This window comes from Podarcis raffonei, chromosome 1 (genome assembly GCF_027172205.1).
Source record: "Podarcis raffonei isolate rPodRaf1 chromosome 1, rPodRaf1.pri, whole genome shotgun sequence".
Taxonomy (NCBI): Eukaryota; Metazoa; Chordata; class Lepidosauria; order Squamata; family Lacertidae; genus Podarcis; species Podarcis raffonei.
Genome location: NC_070602.1, coordinates 75742182 through 75758682, shown reverse-complemented (window position 1 = coordinate 75758682; position 16501 = coordinate 75742182). Strand labels below are relative to the sequence as shown.

The 16501-nt window shown below is 41.6% G+C and overlaps 1 protein-coding gene across 1 annotated transcript in view; it reads left to right on the top strand.

Annotated features, from left to right (window-relative positions):
- The window catches only part of MUC2 (mucin 2, oligomeric mucus/gel-forming), a 64309-nt gene extending 52904 nt beyond the window's left edge, over positions 1–11405 (top strand). The window contains exons 43-52 of the mRNA XM_053376325.1: positions 569–600; positions 2021–2198; positions 3057–3161; positions 3547–3587; positions 4676–4798; positions 6516–6614; positions 8101–8229; positions 9170–9209; positions 9867–10005; positions 10800–11405. Coding sequence (XP_053232300.1) covers positions 569–600; positions 2021–2198; positions 3057–3161; positions 3547–3587; positions 4676–4798; positions 6516–6614; positions 8101–8229; positions 9170–9209; positions 9867–10005; positions 10800–11106 — 1193 coding nt within the window. The 3' untranslated portion in view covers positions 11107–11405. The remainder of the gene's footprint in view (positions 1–568; positions 601–2020; positions 2199–3056; positions 3162–3546; positions 3588–4675; positions 4799–6515; positions 6615–8100; positions 8230–9169; positions 9210–9866; positions 10006–10799) is intronic.
- The last annotated feature ends 5096 nt before the right edge of the window (positions 11406–16501 follow it).

Below are 16501 nucleotides of genomic sequence, written 5' to 3'. Positions count from 1 at the left end.
TGCTGTTAGGAATGGACAGACAAGTCGGAAGCCTGGCAGGTGGGCACTGCATTGGCCTTTCTTGTGCTTGCTGTGTGCAAGGCCTGTCTGGGAGCTGAGTGCCCGGTGCTGAAGGGGAGCCTTTCTGCCATGCAGGCCTGGCAGTGCCTGCTGCTGCCGGTAAGGTGCTGGTCTCACATTCAACTTTGGCCAGTCTCTGCTGGGCCACTAAGTCTGGGGGCATGGTCTTCCCAGGCCCCTGTGGAGCAGTGTGAGGAGGCACCTCTCTTTGGAGTGGGGAGGGGGCAGCTCAGAGACCAGGGGTGGCAGCTGCGGCTGCCCAGAGGACTCCCAAGGAGAAGGGAGAGTAGAGGAGGCTGAGGGAACACTCCACAAGGGAGGATATTAGAAAAAGCATAAGAGGCTGCCAGCTCTGTAGGCAAGGGGTGACATAGCTGGGCTCCTGAGCCCCACAGAGGTGCCATAGAAAGAATGTAGTTGGTCAAGGGAGACATGGACTCAAAAAGGTTGAAAACCTCTGGCCTAATGAACTTACTAGTAATGGATATTTTCTTTATTCTGCTTGCAGGATGTGTTGGGCCAGATAATATACCAAGGAAGGTAAGATGCAAGTCTGTTTGTTTTGTGTTCCTTTTTTGCTGAATTGTAAGTATTCAGTTGTAAGTTTGCTTTACTTTGGGGAAAGGAAGTGCAAAATCCCAACAACTTTGTTTTCTATTGCTCTTTCAACTATTTGGAGATAATCTCATCAAGGGATCCATCATGATAAACAGTTTTTGGAATGTAGCAGAATTAGGACTGTAATAAAATGACCTACCAAAATTAGCTCCCTTCTGCTATTTTCCAAAATATATTTGAGTTATTTAGTTATTTTAAAAGTTCATAGCCTGCCCATCCTTGGTAACAATACTATAATGGATTGTAGCAAAAAAACACAAGCAAAAACAAAGCAAAGCAGAATAACCATAAATAAAACAGTTTGATTTTCACTTGATGTTATATGAAATCAGACAATTTAATCTTCATGCCACAGATGCAAGGGAAGGTTTTTCCTCTGCACCCATGACTGGAAGTGCAAAGAAATGATCTTTAGATGCCTTCACCCCGGTATGGCTCCCCTTTATCACATACACAGCCCAACAGGACAATGACAATAATCCACCAACAGCATACAAATCAATATGGCTAACCTGATCCAAAACACCCACCCACCTCACTCACACACGAAAACAAAGATCACCACAGCCAATCACAAGCAAACAATCACACCCTAGGCCAACCCCAACCTCTCTCACCACCAAAGGAACACAAGTGAACAACACAAGCAACGCTGACACCAAACTCTACATACATTAAACATAATAGAAACACCGCCACCCGACCCCACCCCCATCCATCTTCCCTCTCTCCACCCCCCTTTCTTTTTTTCTTTCTTTTTTCTTCTCCCCCTAATGCCTCAACAAATGAAACGGATTTGTAAAAATGTTACATGGAAGAAGAAGAAAAAATACGAGGCACTACACTTCTGTAAAACAAGAAAACCCTTAATAAAAATATATATAAAAAACAAACACAAAACAACAGGTGCTCCTTGATTTTGGTTCCCTTTTCTGTTGCTGAACAAAAAAAGGTGCCAAATTTAAAAAGCGCCTATTTCAAGCCAGGACTTGTAAGGAAGATCCTTTATTTGCACCTCAAGCCATGGCTGAAATGAAAGAAATGGGAGTGCTCTTAGAGTTACCCCAATTCTTCCTTTTGACTTTGGTGCTACAGCTATGATGTCAAGTGATGAACAGGTGGGTGTGTTTATACCCCAATGGCCTCATGGTGGGTCTAATTAGGTGCACAGACTGAAGGTTCCCCACTGCTTCTGTCAGGAGAAGGCATTCACCCAGAGGGTGCTGCCCAGAAGAAGTTAAAGCAGACATTCCACAAACCTCATGGACAGAAATTTTTTATTACAGTTTGTACCCTGTAGACATGCACAAACTTAATGTGTTTTACCTTTCCTGAATGATAGTTTGGGGAGGAGTTTGAGTTTGACTGCAAGAAGTGCAGTTGCCTGGAAGGAGGCAGCGGTATTACCTGTGAGCCCCTCAAATGTCCATCAGATGATGATGTCAACTGTGAAGGAGACGGATTCTACACGATCACTGAAGTCAATCCTGATAACAAATGCTGCTCTAAAACCACTTGTGGTAAGTCCATCTTGGTAGCCCTTTGCAATTCAAATCCCTGCTTTGGAGCAACCAATGGTCAATGATAGAGCAAATACATGAGGTTGCATTCAGCATAGTGTTAAGGTGAAGGTTCCATCAGTGCAAGGATTCCTCCTTGTGCACCAGAGTGTTCACCCCCTTCCTGTCCCTTGTGTGCCCCCTAAATTTGCCCTGGAGCTTCTCCAAGGTTTTTGGAACAGCTTTGGGGATGATAAGGGACATGCACAGGGAGAGGAGAAAGGGGAAATCCCCTAGTGCTAATCATTGCCTTAGCACAAAAGGTTTAATACAGCCCATGATGTGTATAGGGCTATAGGTTCACTTCCCAGTGCTAGCAATTTTCAGACAGCAGAGGTACAACAGACTAGAAAGTCCCTGTAAGTTCATTGGTCTGTTTCGGTGATTAGTTGTTATTATGCTATTTTGTTTTTTGGAAAAAAATAGCCAACAAGCATGTTCTAGCAGTAGCAGTTGGTGGTGTGGGCAGGGCAGGGAAGGGCAGCGTTGCTCACCTGGCTTTGCAATGCCTTGTGGTTACTGCTCCTTACAAGGGGGAGAAGGAGCGAAGCAGCAGGGAGCTCAGTACAAGTGAAGGCACAGCAATGGAAGTGGTGGATTGGCCCCACTGGCCAGAGAACTAAGAACCAAATAAATACTTTCAATTACAGTTTCCCCAACTATGGGAGAACTCCTGTTGCACAATGCATGATTACTTCACTGTTCAATATTAATTTGCAAGATGCCTGGTTAATTCACTGTTCAGTACTCCTGGTTGAACCCAGTTTAAGGAATCTCCCCATGTTTCTGCAACATCATTTTGCCCTTTCTTCTTTACAGTATGCAATGCCACTGACTGCACAGCAGAGCCTCCTAAATGTCAGCCAGGGTATGAGTTAGTTTCTGAAGTTCCTGAAGGCCACTGCTGTCCTGATCACCGATGTGGTAAGTCTGTTTTAACAAATTATGAAAGGATACGCATGACACATCACATTCTGGTCCTAAGCGTGCTTAGAAATGAATCTGGCTGTTGTCAGTGGAATTTGCTTCCCAGTTGTATCCTTAGCTTACAGTCTAATGAAGCAGTAGCCAACCTGGTGCCCTCCAGAGGTCGCAGGACCACAGCTCCTACCATCCCTGACCACTGGCTGTGCTGGCTTGGGGCTGATGGGAGTTGTAGTCCAACAACATCTGGAGAGCCACATGCTTGCCATCCCTGCTGGTGAAGGAAGCATAGTGGGGAGCTATATAACAGTGAGTACATTTTAAAAAAATATCCAGTGGCTTAATATAGAATATTTTACATGTTGCCCTTTTTTTTTTTTTGTAGAGCCCAAAAACGTTTGTGTGGCTAACGGTAATGAATACACGGTAAGATTTCCTTTTCTTCCTTACTCTGCTAACAGAAGTTTCATGAAGTGATTTGTCTATTTGTCCATTTTTGGAGCCCAGTTGCACATCCAATTTTCTAAAGAAAGGACATCATTCCAAAACACTTAATAACACATTTCTATATACATCTACTCAAGAGTAAGTCAGACTTGAGTTCAACAGGGTTTGCTCACAGGAAAATATGGCTGCCTTAGGCTGCAGTTACAAGGAACTAGCCCCATTGAACAGAGTGGGACTTTCTTCTGAGTAGACAGTAGCATAGGATTATACAGTCATACTTTGGAGCCTGAACGCCTTGTGACTCTAACATTTTGGCTCCCAAATGCCACAAACCTGGAAGTGGGTGTTCCGGTTTGCGAATGTTCTTTGGAACCCGAACGCCCAACGCAGCTTCCGCAGCTTCCGATTGAGTGCAGGAAGCTCCTGCAGCCAATCAGGAGCTGCGCCTTGGTTGTCGAACATTTTCGGAAGTTGAATGGACTTCCAGAATGGATTCTGTTTGGCAACCAAGGTGCAACTGTACTGTGAAATCAGTAGCAGTGTATGAAGTGGGTGGAACAGCAGAAGTAGCCTTCCACTGGCAGCACTGCTGTTCACAGAATAGGGCAAGATGAGGGGCTGGTGAGATTGAAGTGGGACTCCGGGTTGGTAGCAGTGGTGCTTCATGTCCTCATGTACCTGTGGAACATGGATGTCGCCAAACCCAGAGCTTCCCCAGACTTGCCATTTTCTCTCACTGCCCCATCTGCATCTGGGAGAATGAAGTGCCTCCACCACTGGGAGGTCAGTGCTGCTGATCCACATCCACCCGCACCCCCTGCACTTTGCTGGTAACGATCAAATGAACAAGAGTGTGAATTGAGCAAGGATAGATATTCAAGAGGGAATTAGCAAGAGGTGGAAACAAGTTAAAATTAAATTAAATCTAAAGCAACTATTGCCACTGGGCCATTCCCATATTATTCCATTATTATTTTTTTGGTAGTCATTTTGTACTAAAGTAATATAAACAGGTCTGTTTCATGCTTTGCTTTGCTTATAGTTTATCTCTTGCTCCCCTATTCCAGCCTGGCTCTCAGATCTTAGGAGATAAGTGCCAGAAATGTGTCTGCACAGAGGAAAAAGACAACAGTACTTGGCTGAATTTGATCAGTTGCAGCTACATCCCATGCCCAACGACGTGTGACCAAGTAAGCACCATCCACTTTAAGAACAAAACCGAAAACCAGTTGCTTAGATTATTATTACCTAGATCTAGTTCAGTCTGGTTTCAGACCTGGGCTTGGGACTGAATCAGTCTTGGTTGCCCTGATAGGAAAGAGATGGGGAAGTGCAACCCTGCTGCTCTTGCTTGAACTCTCAGCAGCTTCTGATACCATTGACCATGTTATCCTGCTGGATCAGGTCTGTGGGGGCACTGTTTTACAGTGGTTCCATTCTTACTTGCAGGGTTGTATCTAGAAAGTGGCACAGGGAGACTGCTCCTTCGGCCCATGACAGTCCCACAGAGCACTCTTTGGCCCCCAGTGCTATTTAACATCTATATGAAACCATTAGAAGTAGTCATTGGGAGTTTTGTGGCAAGGTGTCATCTGGATGCTGAGGATACCCAGCTCTAGTTCTCCATTACCGGTATATTTTATTCAGGAGAGGCTGTGAAAGACCGGCACCAAGTACCTGGATGCAGTGGTAGACTGGATGAGGGTCAGCCCTGGGAAGACAGAGGTTTTGTGGGTGGGGTGGTTCTCAGATCCAGGTGATAGACCAGTTGCCTGTCCTGGATGGGCTTATACTCTCTCTGAAGAAGCAGATACATAGTTTAGGGGTATTCCTTGAACCTTCATTGTCACTCAAGAGGCCTGTATGGCTAGGAGTGCCTTTTATCAAGCTTCTGCTGGTATGCAACTGGATAGGTATAACTTACCCACTGTAGTCCGTGTGTTGGTAAATCCCAAGACTGAATTATTGTAACACACTCTATGCGAGGCTGCCCTTGCGTCTATTGTATGTTTTAAATTTTAAGTTATATATATTATATGCTTCATTGTTGTAAGCCACCTTGAGACTGCATGATGAAAAGCAGCATATACATTTTAAAATAAATAAATATAAATATAAAGGTTTATGGAACAATGGTGTCCTTAAGTGATCAGGATGACTCAGGCCTCCTTTATACAACTTCTTTGTACATACCTGTTGAAGTTGGTATGAGTTAACATGTTCAGGGATAGGCTTCCCGCCCATACCCTTTTGTGTGAGGCAAGGGTTAAGATCTACCTCTGACAGAGGGCTTTGTATTTCTTTTGTATTCTTTTACTTTTTCCTCTCTTTCTCACCCCCACTTTAAAGTTATTTCCCTTTATTCATTTTCATTTAGATTCATCTGTTTCTTTTGCTTTCTATGCTGAAAAGTTTCAATAAAAATAACATATCAAAAAAGTGGTAGCCCTTCCCAGGTATTTGCCCTCCATCACATGAGGTGAGGGGGGGGGAGAGCAGAGGTGTGCCCTCTCTGGCCCCAACCCCTCACTCACATCACCATCACCGCTCCCACATTCTTCCATGTGCTGAAGCTGAATTTCTAGAGCAGGGAGCCTTTTCGTGGTTTGAAACCTTGATCTTCCATTATTCATCTCAAAGTGGTTATATACGCCAGCACATGTAGGATCCATAGCAGTTGTCATTATCTGAACTGGCCCATAAACATTGGCATTTTGTAGATCTATAGGCTGGATTTTACATATCTGTAGGTGGGGCATTGGATTTTTTTTGTAGGGGGAGGATAGGATGGAGTATGCAAGAGTGGTATAGTTGGCTGGATGACTAAGAAGCCTGAGCAGGAGCAGCGCACATGGCAAAGCTTTGTTGCAGATCCCGTATCATAATTGTGCATCTCTTTCTCCCTAGGGACATACTCTTATTCATCAGGACGGTGAATGTTGTGGGGTGTGTGTGCAGACAAGCTGTGTTATACGAACACCTCAGAATGATGTTTTCATCTTAAGAGTAAGTGTTTTGTGTTTTAAAGAGTCCTCAAATAGTAATGATTTTCTTGTAATTCTGAACTTCTGATGCAGGGGAAAAAGCAACTAGCATTCAGAGAAAGAGACTGGCGGCAAACGTCGAAATTTATAAATAAATCCCACATACCCTTATGGCACCCAAGTATCTGTGTGAGATCCTAGTGATGTGCATTAGTTTTAAAAACAAATGAAAAAAGGATCAAATGCATTTCCATTTATTTTATATTTGTTTTGTGGGTACATTCATTTTTATTTTGAAATTATCATTTTTATTTTGAAATTATCATTTTTCAAATTTGACGTGTCCAATCAGCATGAACAACGGCAGGTGCCTTTGAGAGAGCAGCATGCTGCCTGCAAATGTTAGTGGCTGTGCGGCAGCAAAGTTATAGGAAGGCAAAAACAAAAGGAGATCACCACCCAAAGTTGCAGGGAGTTAATTGCTACCTCTTTCTTAACTGCCTCTGCAATGGATATCCTTTGTCCAAACTGAAATTTGGCAAAGCAACCACCCCAAGAAGGTAGTTAAAATTCTGCAAATTTCATGCCATTTGGATGGAAAGCATCAGGCTACAGGCAGCAAAAGTTCAGGCATGTCTTCACCGAGAGCGACAGGAAAATAAAAACAAATAAAATTAAAATCCGAAAAATATTGGCTTTTGAAAATGATGGGAGTCTATGGAACTGGCAAGATTAACAGCAAATAATAGAGATCCAAATGACAAAAATTTGCTTAAGATTTGGAGACTTCTTATTGAGTATTTAAAGAACTACAATCGTGAGAGGAAAACACGAGCAGGAGTTGAAATATGAGCAACAGTGTGAATTATTAGGACCAATAGGTCAAAATGGATGTATTGAATAGTATAGGCGAATTATGCAGCATGGAAGCTGAGGACAGGAAGTCAATGGATAACGTAACTTACGGTTTATGTTAAAATTGTAAAGTTTTTTTGTGAAAAATTAATAAATGGACAAGTGAAGCAAAAGCAGTTAAAAGCAGATAAAATGAAACAAATATGGTTTTAGTAGTTAAAACAAAAACATTTCCCTGCATTTGCACTTTTAAATTTCTCTCTCTTTCCCTTAGCTCCCTATTCTCCTTATTTCAGTTATCTGATGCTGACAGTTTACAAAAGCTTCCTTGCTTAGTTACCAGGGAGTGATAATGGTTTGCTGCAGGTGACCAAATGAGTGCCTATTTAGTTGCAACTCCATCCTTAATCACTCCCTCACATACTTATTTTCTGTTCCTTCATTCCCACAAAACTGGCCTCAGTCCTGACTGGGACTATTCTTGGGTAAAGAGTCTTATCTTTCTACTGCAAGCTCTCTCCAACCCCAATATTTTAACCTTCCTTATGGGCCCTTCTACCATATTGGCTGCTCTGCTATTCATAAGAAAATACACATTTAGAAAACAGGAAGATGTTTTGCCAGTATTTAATTTGTTTCCTTATCTTGAATAGCCTGGTGAACAACGGAGTGCTCCACACGACAACTGCACTATTTACAGCTGTGTGAACATACATAGGCAGCTGGTCTCCTCCACATCTTCAATAAGCTGCCCAGCATTTAACGAGGAAACATGTCAGCCTGTGAGTAAATACTGAATATACACATTCCATCTTGTGAAAACTCCTTTAATTTGATTAGCACACCCTATGAGCAAGAGCTGTTACAGTTGGATTTTGTGTTGAATTCTTGGCTTATCTGTCATTTTAAAGTGATGGCTGTGAAAGAAAGAAAAGATCCTGCATGGTTGGTAGTGTCATATAAATGCAGTAAGGTAAAGGTAAAGGGACCCCTGACAGTTAAGTCCAGTCGTGGACGACTCTGGGATTGCGTGCTCATCTCGCTCTGTAGGCCGAGGGAGCCGGCGTTTGTCCACAGACAGCTTCTGGGTCATGTGGCCAGCATAACTAAGCTGCTTCTGGCAAACCAGAGCAGCACACGGAAACACCATTTACCTTCCCACCGGAATGGTACCTATTTATCTACTTGCACTTGGACGTACTTTCGAACTGCTAGGTTGGCAGGAGCTGGGACCGAACAACGGGAGCTCACCCTGCCGCGGGGATTCGAACCACCGACCTTCCGATCGGCAAGCCCTAGGCTCAGTGGTTTAGACCACAGAGCCACCTACTCACTGCATTAAACATGTTCTACTCCCCGTGAATTGGATCCAGACCAAGTTAGCTGCACTTAGCTCTCATGGAAATCAAAGTCATGACTAATGTAGGTGTAGCTACATTCTTCGTCTGAATCTGATGTAGTGTAAAGAAAATATCTGGTGTATCTTCAGTTATATGCATAAATTGCTTTCTTAATAATTTTTTTTAGTCAACAGTTCCTACTGTTAAGGATTAAAGGTTAAAAAAAAGTTTAAAGGGAACAAAAAGAAACTATTCAACACACATAGACTTCTAAACCAAAGGTCTCACCCCACTGGTTCCTGAACCTTACTTCATTGTCAGGTTGGGGGTTTTGTGCTGTTCTAGTTGGATATGCAATTCAATAATACATTTTTCTTCCTAGGACACCATTGCCTATTTGCCCAGTGGCTGCTGTAAAACTTGTAAGTATCATAAATTATATATCTATGCCATCTCTCTATGTGATAAATAAATAAGCACAGTGTTTATCATACTCTGAGTACAGCCATGAGTCATCTCTGAGTATGACTTAGTTGAGTATCACCCAAACAAAAAATAAAATGGGCCATTTTGCTTTGATTTGCAAACTATATTCAAAAGAAGTGGGTTTGCATATTTTTACTGTAACTGCACTCTTAATATCTTGCTTTGGTTTAGATGCTCAGCTTTATAACTGGGCTCTCCTGAAATATGGTACTTTTGTCCTGCAGGCGATTCCAACCTTAAAACTAGCACATAGTGAGGGGATGCTTAGTACATCCTTCCCTAGCCTCCTCTTCCACATGGCTAGGAGCCATTCAGGCTGCACTCCTGCAAGGCTGCACTTTCCTGGGAGTAAACCCCATTCAAATCAATGGGGCTTACTTCTGAGTAAACATATAGAGGATTTTTGTGTCAGGTGTGTTACCAAAATGCATTTAGGGCTAAATATTGGCTGAACTTTTACATTTCTTGAATAGCTACATACTATGGCATGCAAGTAATTTGGTGCTACTCATGACTCAGTCCAAATGAGCAAAAAAGCTTTATGTTCCTGAAAACATTTGAATAAAGGTTTTTAAAAACATTTTATCCTGCAGGCAAGCCCAAAGATAACCCAGTACCAGTGCTACCTTGCTCTCTCTCTGAAATGAAGGACTATATCGTTCATGATGGTTGCCGTTCAGCAGACATGGTCACTGTGGCCCAGTGTGAAGGACATTGTGGAACTTCCTCAATGTATGTAAAGCCGAAATTGCAATAAGATCCTGCAATGCATTTATACCCATTTGTTTAATTATTCAAATTTAGTAATGTAATCAAATTTACTAATGTGATTTTTTGCAAGTAATTTCTCCTAACATAATGCATTTCTGTATGTTTTCATTAATATGCACACAAAAAATCAGATCAATTTGTATTTTGAAGAGTAGCTATATTTTGGTTCACATGTTGTTCCACAAAGTGTGAATTTGACAGATTTGGCTTTAAAATGCACACTGAATCAAATTTCTCCTCCATCTGTAATTGGTAAATATGTATGGGACTGCAACCCCAATCTTTTAGCTGCTATGCTACACCAATTTCAAAACTTATTTTCTACTGTGAGAGCCAATTTGACTTCAATACTTCATACCCTCCAACATTTATCCAATGAAAATAGGGGCATCCTAGGGAAAAGTGGGACATTCTGGGATCAAATAAGAAACCAGGATGGCTTCTCTAAATCAGGGACGTCCCTGGAAAATAGGGACACTTGGAGGGTCTGGTACTTTGGTCTCTTGATCCTCCATCTTAAAAAAACAAAACCCAGAACAACCAACTAGCTATGGTAGCATAATTAGAGACAGCACATTATTTAAAGTGCATCATCCTTGATTCAATATTATGTGGAAATACCGGAATCCTGTCATTTAGCAAATGAATTGAGCAAACATGAGTTTCTCCTAATATCACCCTCCACTAAAATTGCTCATAATTTCAATCTGTGGCACAGAGTAACTCTTTTTCACCTTCTTGTGCTACAAAAACAGATACTCTTCTGAAGCCAACTCCATGGAACACAAGTGCACTTGCTGCAGGGAGTCAAAAGTATCCGAAAAGGAAATAACACTGGTGTGCCCTGACGGGAAGAACAAGAAACACAAATACCTTCAGGTGGACTCTTGCGAGTGCCTCAACACCGACTGCAACAGTTCACACTCCTCAAACGAGTCCCGGAAGAGCACAGAAGAAAATAGCAGGCAAGACTCCCAGGAAGATGAACAGGAAGATGAACTGAATGCTGTGGCTCGTGTCAGGAGGGCCATTAGTTCGGTGAAGAGAAGGATGGGAATATAATGAGCTAATCAACAGGTTACAAGTGAAAAGAAAAGTTATACAGGGACAACCCATGCTTTCATTTTTCACAAATAATTCTGCGCTTGCCCTTACTTTCCACGGGCCTCTTAAATCTGTGCCCTCTTTGACTGTTTCCCCTTATGATCGCTTTATTTATTTGTGTTAAACAAAAAAAGAAGTGCAAGTCATTTTCCCCTGAGTGTAACAAAGTTTTATGTTTTGGAATTCTGAATCGTTTTCTTTTCTTCTTTAAATAATTAAAAGCACATTTAAAAACTGAAGTCTCCGCATCCAGTTTTGTTGGTAAACACCTGTACTCTTGGATTTCCTAAGCCTGTGTGAGCAGGAGCTTTGCTTTAGGAGTTCCAAGAGAAAATGGCAAAATCTATACATTTTCTAAAACAACAAATGGCCTGTCCACACACCATTTGTGCTCCATGGGTTTAGTTCCCTGGTATTTTTGTTCTTTTCAATGTCCCTGGGTGGCTTCATTGAACCTTTAAGGAGTTCAGTAGCAGCTATATGCTGATGATAACTAGCTTTCCCCTAGAACATTCCCTCTCAATCCAGCCCTGCATTTCCAACTGCCTGGCTGCCTGTGATTTGTGTCTCATCAATAGATATATAAGAGGGCATTGATTTCTGTCATAGGCAGCACTGTTTTCATTCTGCTGCAGTTCAGTTTCACCCAAATACTGCTATTCATCTTGCTGGCTGCTATTCAGTCTAAGTCATAACATACATTTATCTCAGTATAATGGAAATGCCAAGACAATATTTTAAAATATCATTAATTACATATCACATTGTGATATAAACAAATGGCCATAGGGATAAGGTACCCCATAGAAAACCCACAAGGCCTGACTGAAAGCATCCTGCATGGATAAAAGAGTCAGGCTGGGCACTGGATACTGCCCAAGGGTTATGGAGCTTCTACAAGCCAAGGTTCCTAAGCTTCGGGCTTTTCCATTTGGGAGTCAGAAATTAATTTTTAAAATAGGATGTATATGTTCCAAAACATCAGCTGATTCACTCAACGTCCGTACAAAACCATAGTAGTTAGGCATAGCTTTTTTGAAATAAAAGTGAAACATCAATGAATATTAAACTATTACTGTTGTCATTTATTTACCTCATGGGGCATCCTAAACGAAAGTTATATTGAAGATTTTTCCTCATCATAACTATCTAGAATTTTTACACTTCCTCTTTTTTAATTTTAAAAGAAAGTTAAGGATAGTTGTAGTCACATTCTTAAATTTTTTGCTGGTATTGCAAGTCATGGTTTTCACCACTACAGGGCAGTCTATGGCTGAACATATAAAAAGGTGTGGAGTTTCAGTTTAAAAACAAAGACAAGGACTTGCATGGGATTGTACTTTGAATGTATTTTTTTAATATTGTCTGCAAAATTCAATTATCTAGAAGTATACATAATAAAATTAAAATCTGAGATGCTCATAGCATGGTGCAACAATGAATAAGTTGTCAGTGTCAGCAGCCGTCCAAGAAAACACTTTAAATTAACTCATTTCAAATTCACTTGTGGAGACACAGTATGACAGCAGAGAAAATAATTAGCCATTTGTAACTTATGAGCCGTGAATGTGATAATCACATACCATAGGTAGTAGGTGCAGTCTACTCATGCCCAAGAGCTTTCTAATAAATGGATCAGACACAAGACAAAGGTTTCAACTAGCAAAATATCATTTAAAAGCATGGCATATAGCCAATATTTCTTAGATTTAACAAGCATTACATGTTAACCCTGGATTTCCACTTTGAAAGCCATTTAGATTTGTAACATTAAACTACCTACCCCAAGGTGATGTGGCCTATTTATGACATCAGAGCTGTTAACCCAATGAAAGGCAAAGGGGGGATTCTCATGCAGAGGGCCTATTAATCAGCTTACAATGGTCCACTTAAGACTTCACAGAACACACACACACTTACAGAATATTGAGCAATGGCAGCAAGAGAGCTCTGGTATAACGAGAGGTCATTGGAGATCTGGGAGGGGATTAAAAAAGCAGAAGTTGAGGGAAGTGCTAGTTTGTGACATGAGTTGCTGGAATTTGTGTGTGACAGCCTCGTGGTGAACCACTGAACTGCAGGCGGCAATGTTCTCATTGAAGAACCTTCCTGTACTGAACTGACTCATCCAGGTTGACTAATGAATCCTTATCAGAGGAAAGGTGTATAAAGGGCTTCCTGTTCAAACTGAGCCTTGCTTAAGGAGCATGTTTCTGTATCATTGGTTATCGTTTTGTCATGACTTCTGGTTTTCTCCTTGTTCCCACCACCTAGTTTGCCCTTCAGTCCTGACTACTATCCTGTGTCCAGTGACTTTAAGTTCACAGTTCCTGGGTCACTTCAGACTACTGTCATGGCACAGCCCTCTGGAGGGAGGTCTAATGACACAACCAATGGATTTTCAACACAGTACTTCTGTATATGTCATCAGATGGTGCTATCCTTGTGGCATGTTCTAGGTTGCAATCAGCAGGCTATAGCATAAAGACTTGTGCTGTAATAACACTGATAAAATCCATATGAGAAACCGTGACCCCACTGTGGGTATTATTGCGGCACGCTTTAAAGCTGTTATTGCTGAGCTTGGAGAGCTGTGTTTCCTTTCCTTATGTATGTATCAAAAGTTAACCAACAGCCACAGACTTTTTGTAACAGAAGCAGTACCTTCATAACTCCTACTGTTTTTTAGGTGTGGTGAATCAGCTCCAATTTACTGCCTTCATGAGGTAAATCATACAGTTAATTTTTAAGCTGTTCAGTAACCGAAACCAAACACTGCTCTGTGGCAAATGATCCATGAAAAATGTTGTTCCAAAGACCATAGCTCTGTGACAAATGGGATTTATACCTTAACTGGTTTGTAGGCCAGAGGTGAAAAGTCATAAATTTTGACATGTCAATCTACAGGGCAAAGACATTTATGAAACATCATTGGTACTAGTTCTCTGTCATAGTGTCTATTCAGATGCTGTTGACTATAGGAAATTCCAGTGATGGTGATAATTACTGCAATTCCTAAACTGAAAAGCACAGTAATTATATGTAAATGATGCAGGCTCTTGCATATAGGCGTCAAGCACTGCACAAACATTTGGAGATAGCCCAAGCATGTATAAGTCTGGATAAGCTTTGCTCAATCCGTTGTCCTACAAGCAAAAGGAAAAGGCTGTTATCAAGGGTGTGCTATGATCAACTCCCACCTGGAAACCAATGTCCCCACTGTGAAAGGACACGTGGATCCAGAATTGGCCTCTCTCTACGGTCCCTTATGGACTCATTGTTAAAACCGTGTTTATGGAAGACAATCTTACTCGGCTATGAGTGATCGCCAAAGAAGAAGAAGATGATCAATCAGTACTGATATTAGGAGGCTTCATAAACACGAGGGGGCTGTGGGCTCCACTGGCTAGCCCCAGCACCACTGGCTATGTGCTTGCTGGCTGTGTAAAGAGGCCCCAAGAGGTTGCTGAGGGAATGAACCTCGTGGACTGAAGACAGTTCACAACCCCTGGTGTAGGGCCATATTTTGATTATTAAGGTTCAGGACTCTTCCACTTCTGGTCAGGTGCCAAGAAATCCTTTCCAGCTGGGTAAAAAGGAGTTTGCCAGCTGTCAAATGCTCTGTGGACTGCCCCAGTCCTTTAGGCCTGGATCACCTAAGGTGTGCATTGAAGCAATTTACCACAGTCACAGTATGTTGGATCAAGAGGCTCACTATTTTTAGTCTGGAAGGAGAAAAGCTTCAAAGGCCAAGGAGATAGCTTAAAAGTAACTTGCTGGCCACCTTCCTCTCCCACCTGAGAAGCAAGAGAAGTGAAACGAATGGAAGAGAGAAAAGTCCTTTCATGACCATGGGAACTTCCTTCTCACAGAGTACAAATACTGAACAACTTGACCCAGGAAACTGGGAGCATGCACTAATACCTAGAGGCAGATTTCATGAGATCCCAGGCCCACAGGAACCCACCCCACTGAGATGGGGAGCCTGGGGAGCCTTTCGTAGAGATCAAGACTCTGTTCTACCCAGCAGGGAATTGCTTCCTGGCACCTGCCTAGAGTTGAATCAGTTCCAAGCTTGAATAAACCTAAGATTCAAAGATTAAATTTGAGATCATAGAATCCAGGAACCAAATGCCTTTTGTCATTTTATATCTGAGAGGGGGGAAATGGTTTTCTTTCAGTCCTCATGAATTAGTAAGGAGGAAATCTTACGGCTCCACTTTTTTTATGCCAAAATAATTGTACCATATAAACGTGTCTCTAAACCCAAGAAAGAAATCCTGTCCTGGCAGATATTTTTCAGCTTACCGCCTTGTATAGGATAATGGGAATGAAGAAGGGAGTACAGTTATGGATTTTCTTCTTTCTCTGCAGTTGCTGCGAGGGCAAAACTTTGGTGCAGATAGGTAAGAAAAGTCTACTACTATTTATATTCCATTGTTATATGCCTGATCTGATCTTCATGTAGACAAATGAAATAACTACGCACATAATCTAACAACCCATAAGTTTAGGCAAATTCAATTAATTTCAGTTAGAAAAATTAAGCACTTGTTTATCCCTCTTTTATATTAGTGGATGTAAAAGTGCTCAACTATTGTTCAGTTATACCCTTAAGGCCAGATTCAACTAACTTGCTGCACTAGTGGAAGCCAGCACAGTAACTCCTAATAGTTCAATGGGGCTTCCCCCTTGTCTCCCCCGTGTGGCAACATGCCTTCCCCCAATCTGTTATGGAGTTTGAGAGAACCCCCAGAGCAACACACAGAGGGGGCAGGGAGAAGGGAGATAATTCTGTCTGGCAAATAGAAGTGGTTGCATTGACAGGGATATCATATTAGTGTGATGTTGAATTCCGCCCTGTGTTTCTAGTTGCATAGAGTACACAGATAGAGGTAGAACACTAAGCAATACACAGGCACCCTGCCTTTTGTCCTTGAGTGTCTCTTCGCTAGCTATCCTATGAGTACTGAGAAGAGACTTGGTATAAATAATTTCTACTGCAAGATATTGTAGCCGTTTTATTTTTATGGTGATTTTTAAAGAAAACAATGTCACATATTTAGTAAAATAAATGTAAATATTGAGAATGGAGTGCTGTAAGTGGAAATATGATTGATTCAATACACCATAACTGCCTTTCTACAGTTCTCTGTCTTCACAGGTGACTTGGCAAACAATGGGAAAAAAGACTTGAGTTTTCAGGGATCAGTTCTTTCATGTACTACCTTTTTCCTGTTCTTTACCAATATTTTCAGATTTGTATATTTGAAAATAATATCTTTTTGAAGTTTATTTATTTATTTAGAACTGGACTGAATAGTCTCTACTTTTGATTTTGAGTCCAAACAAG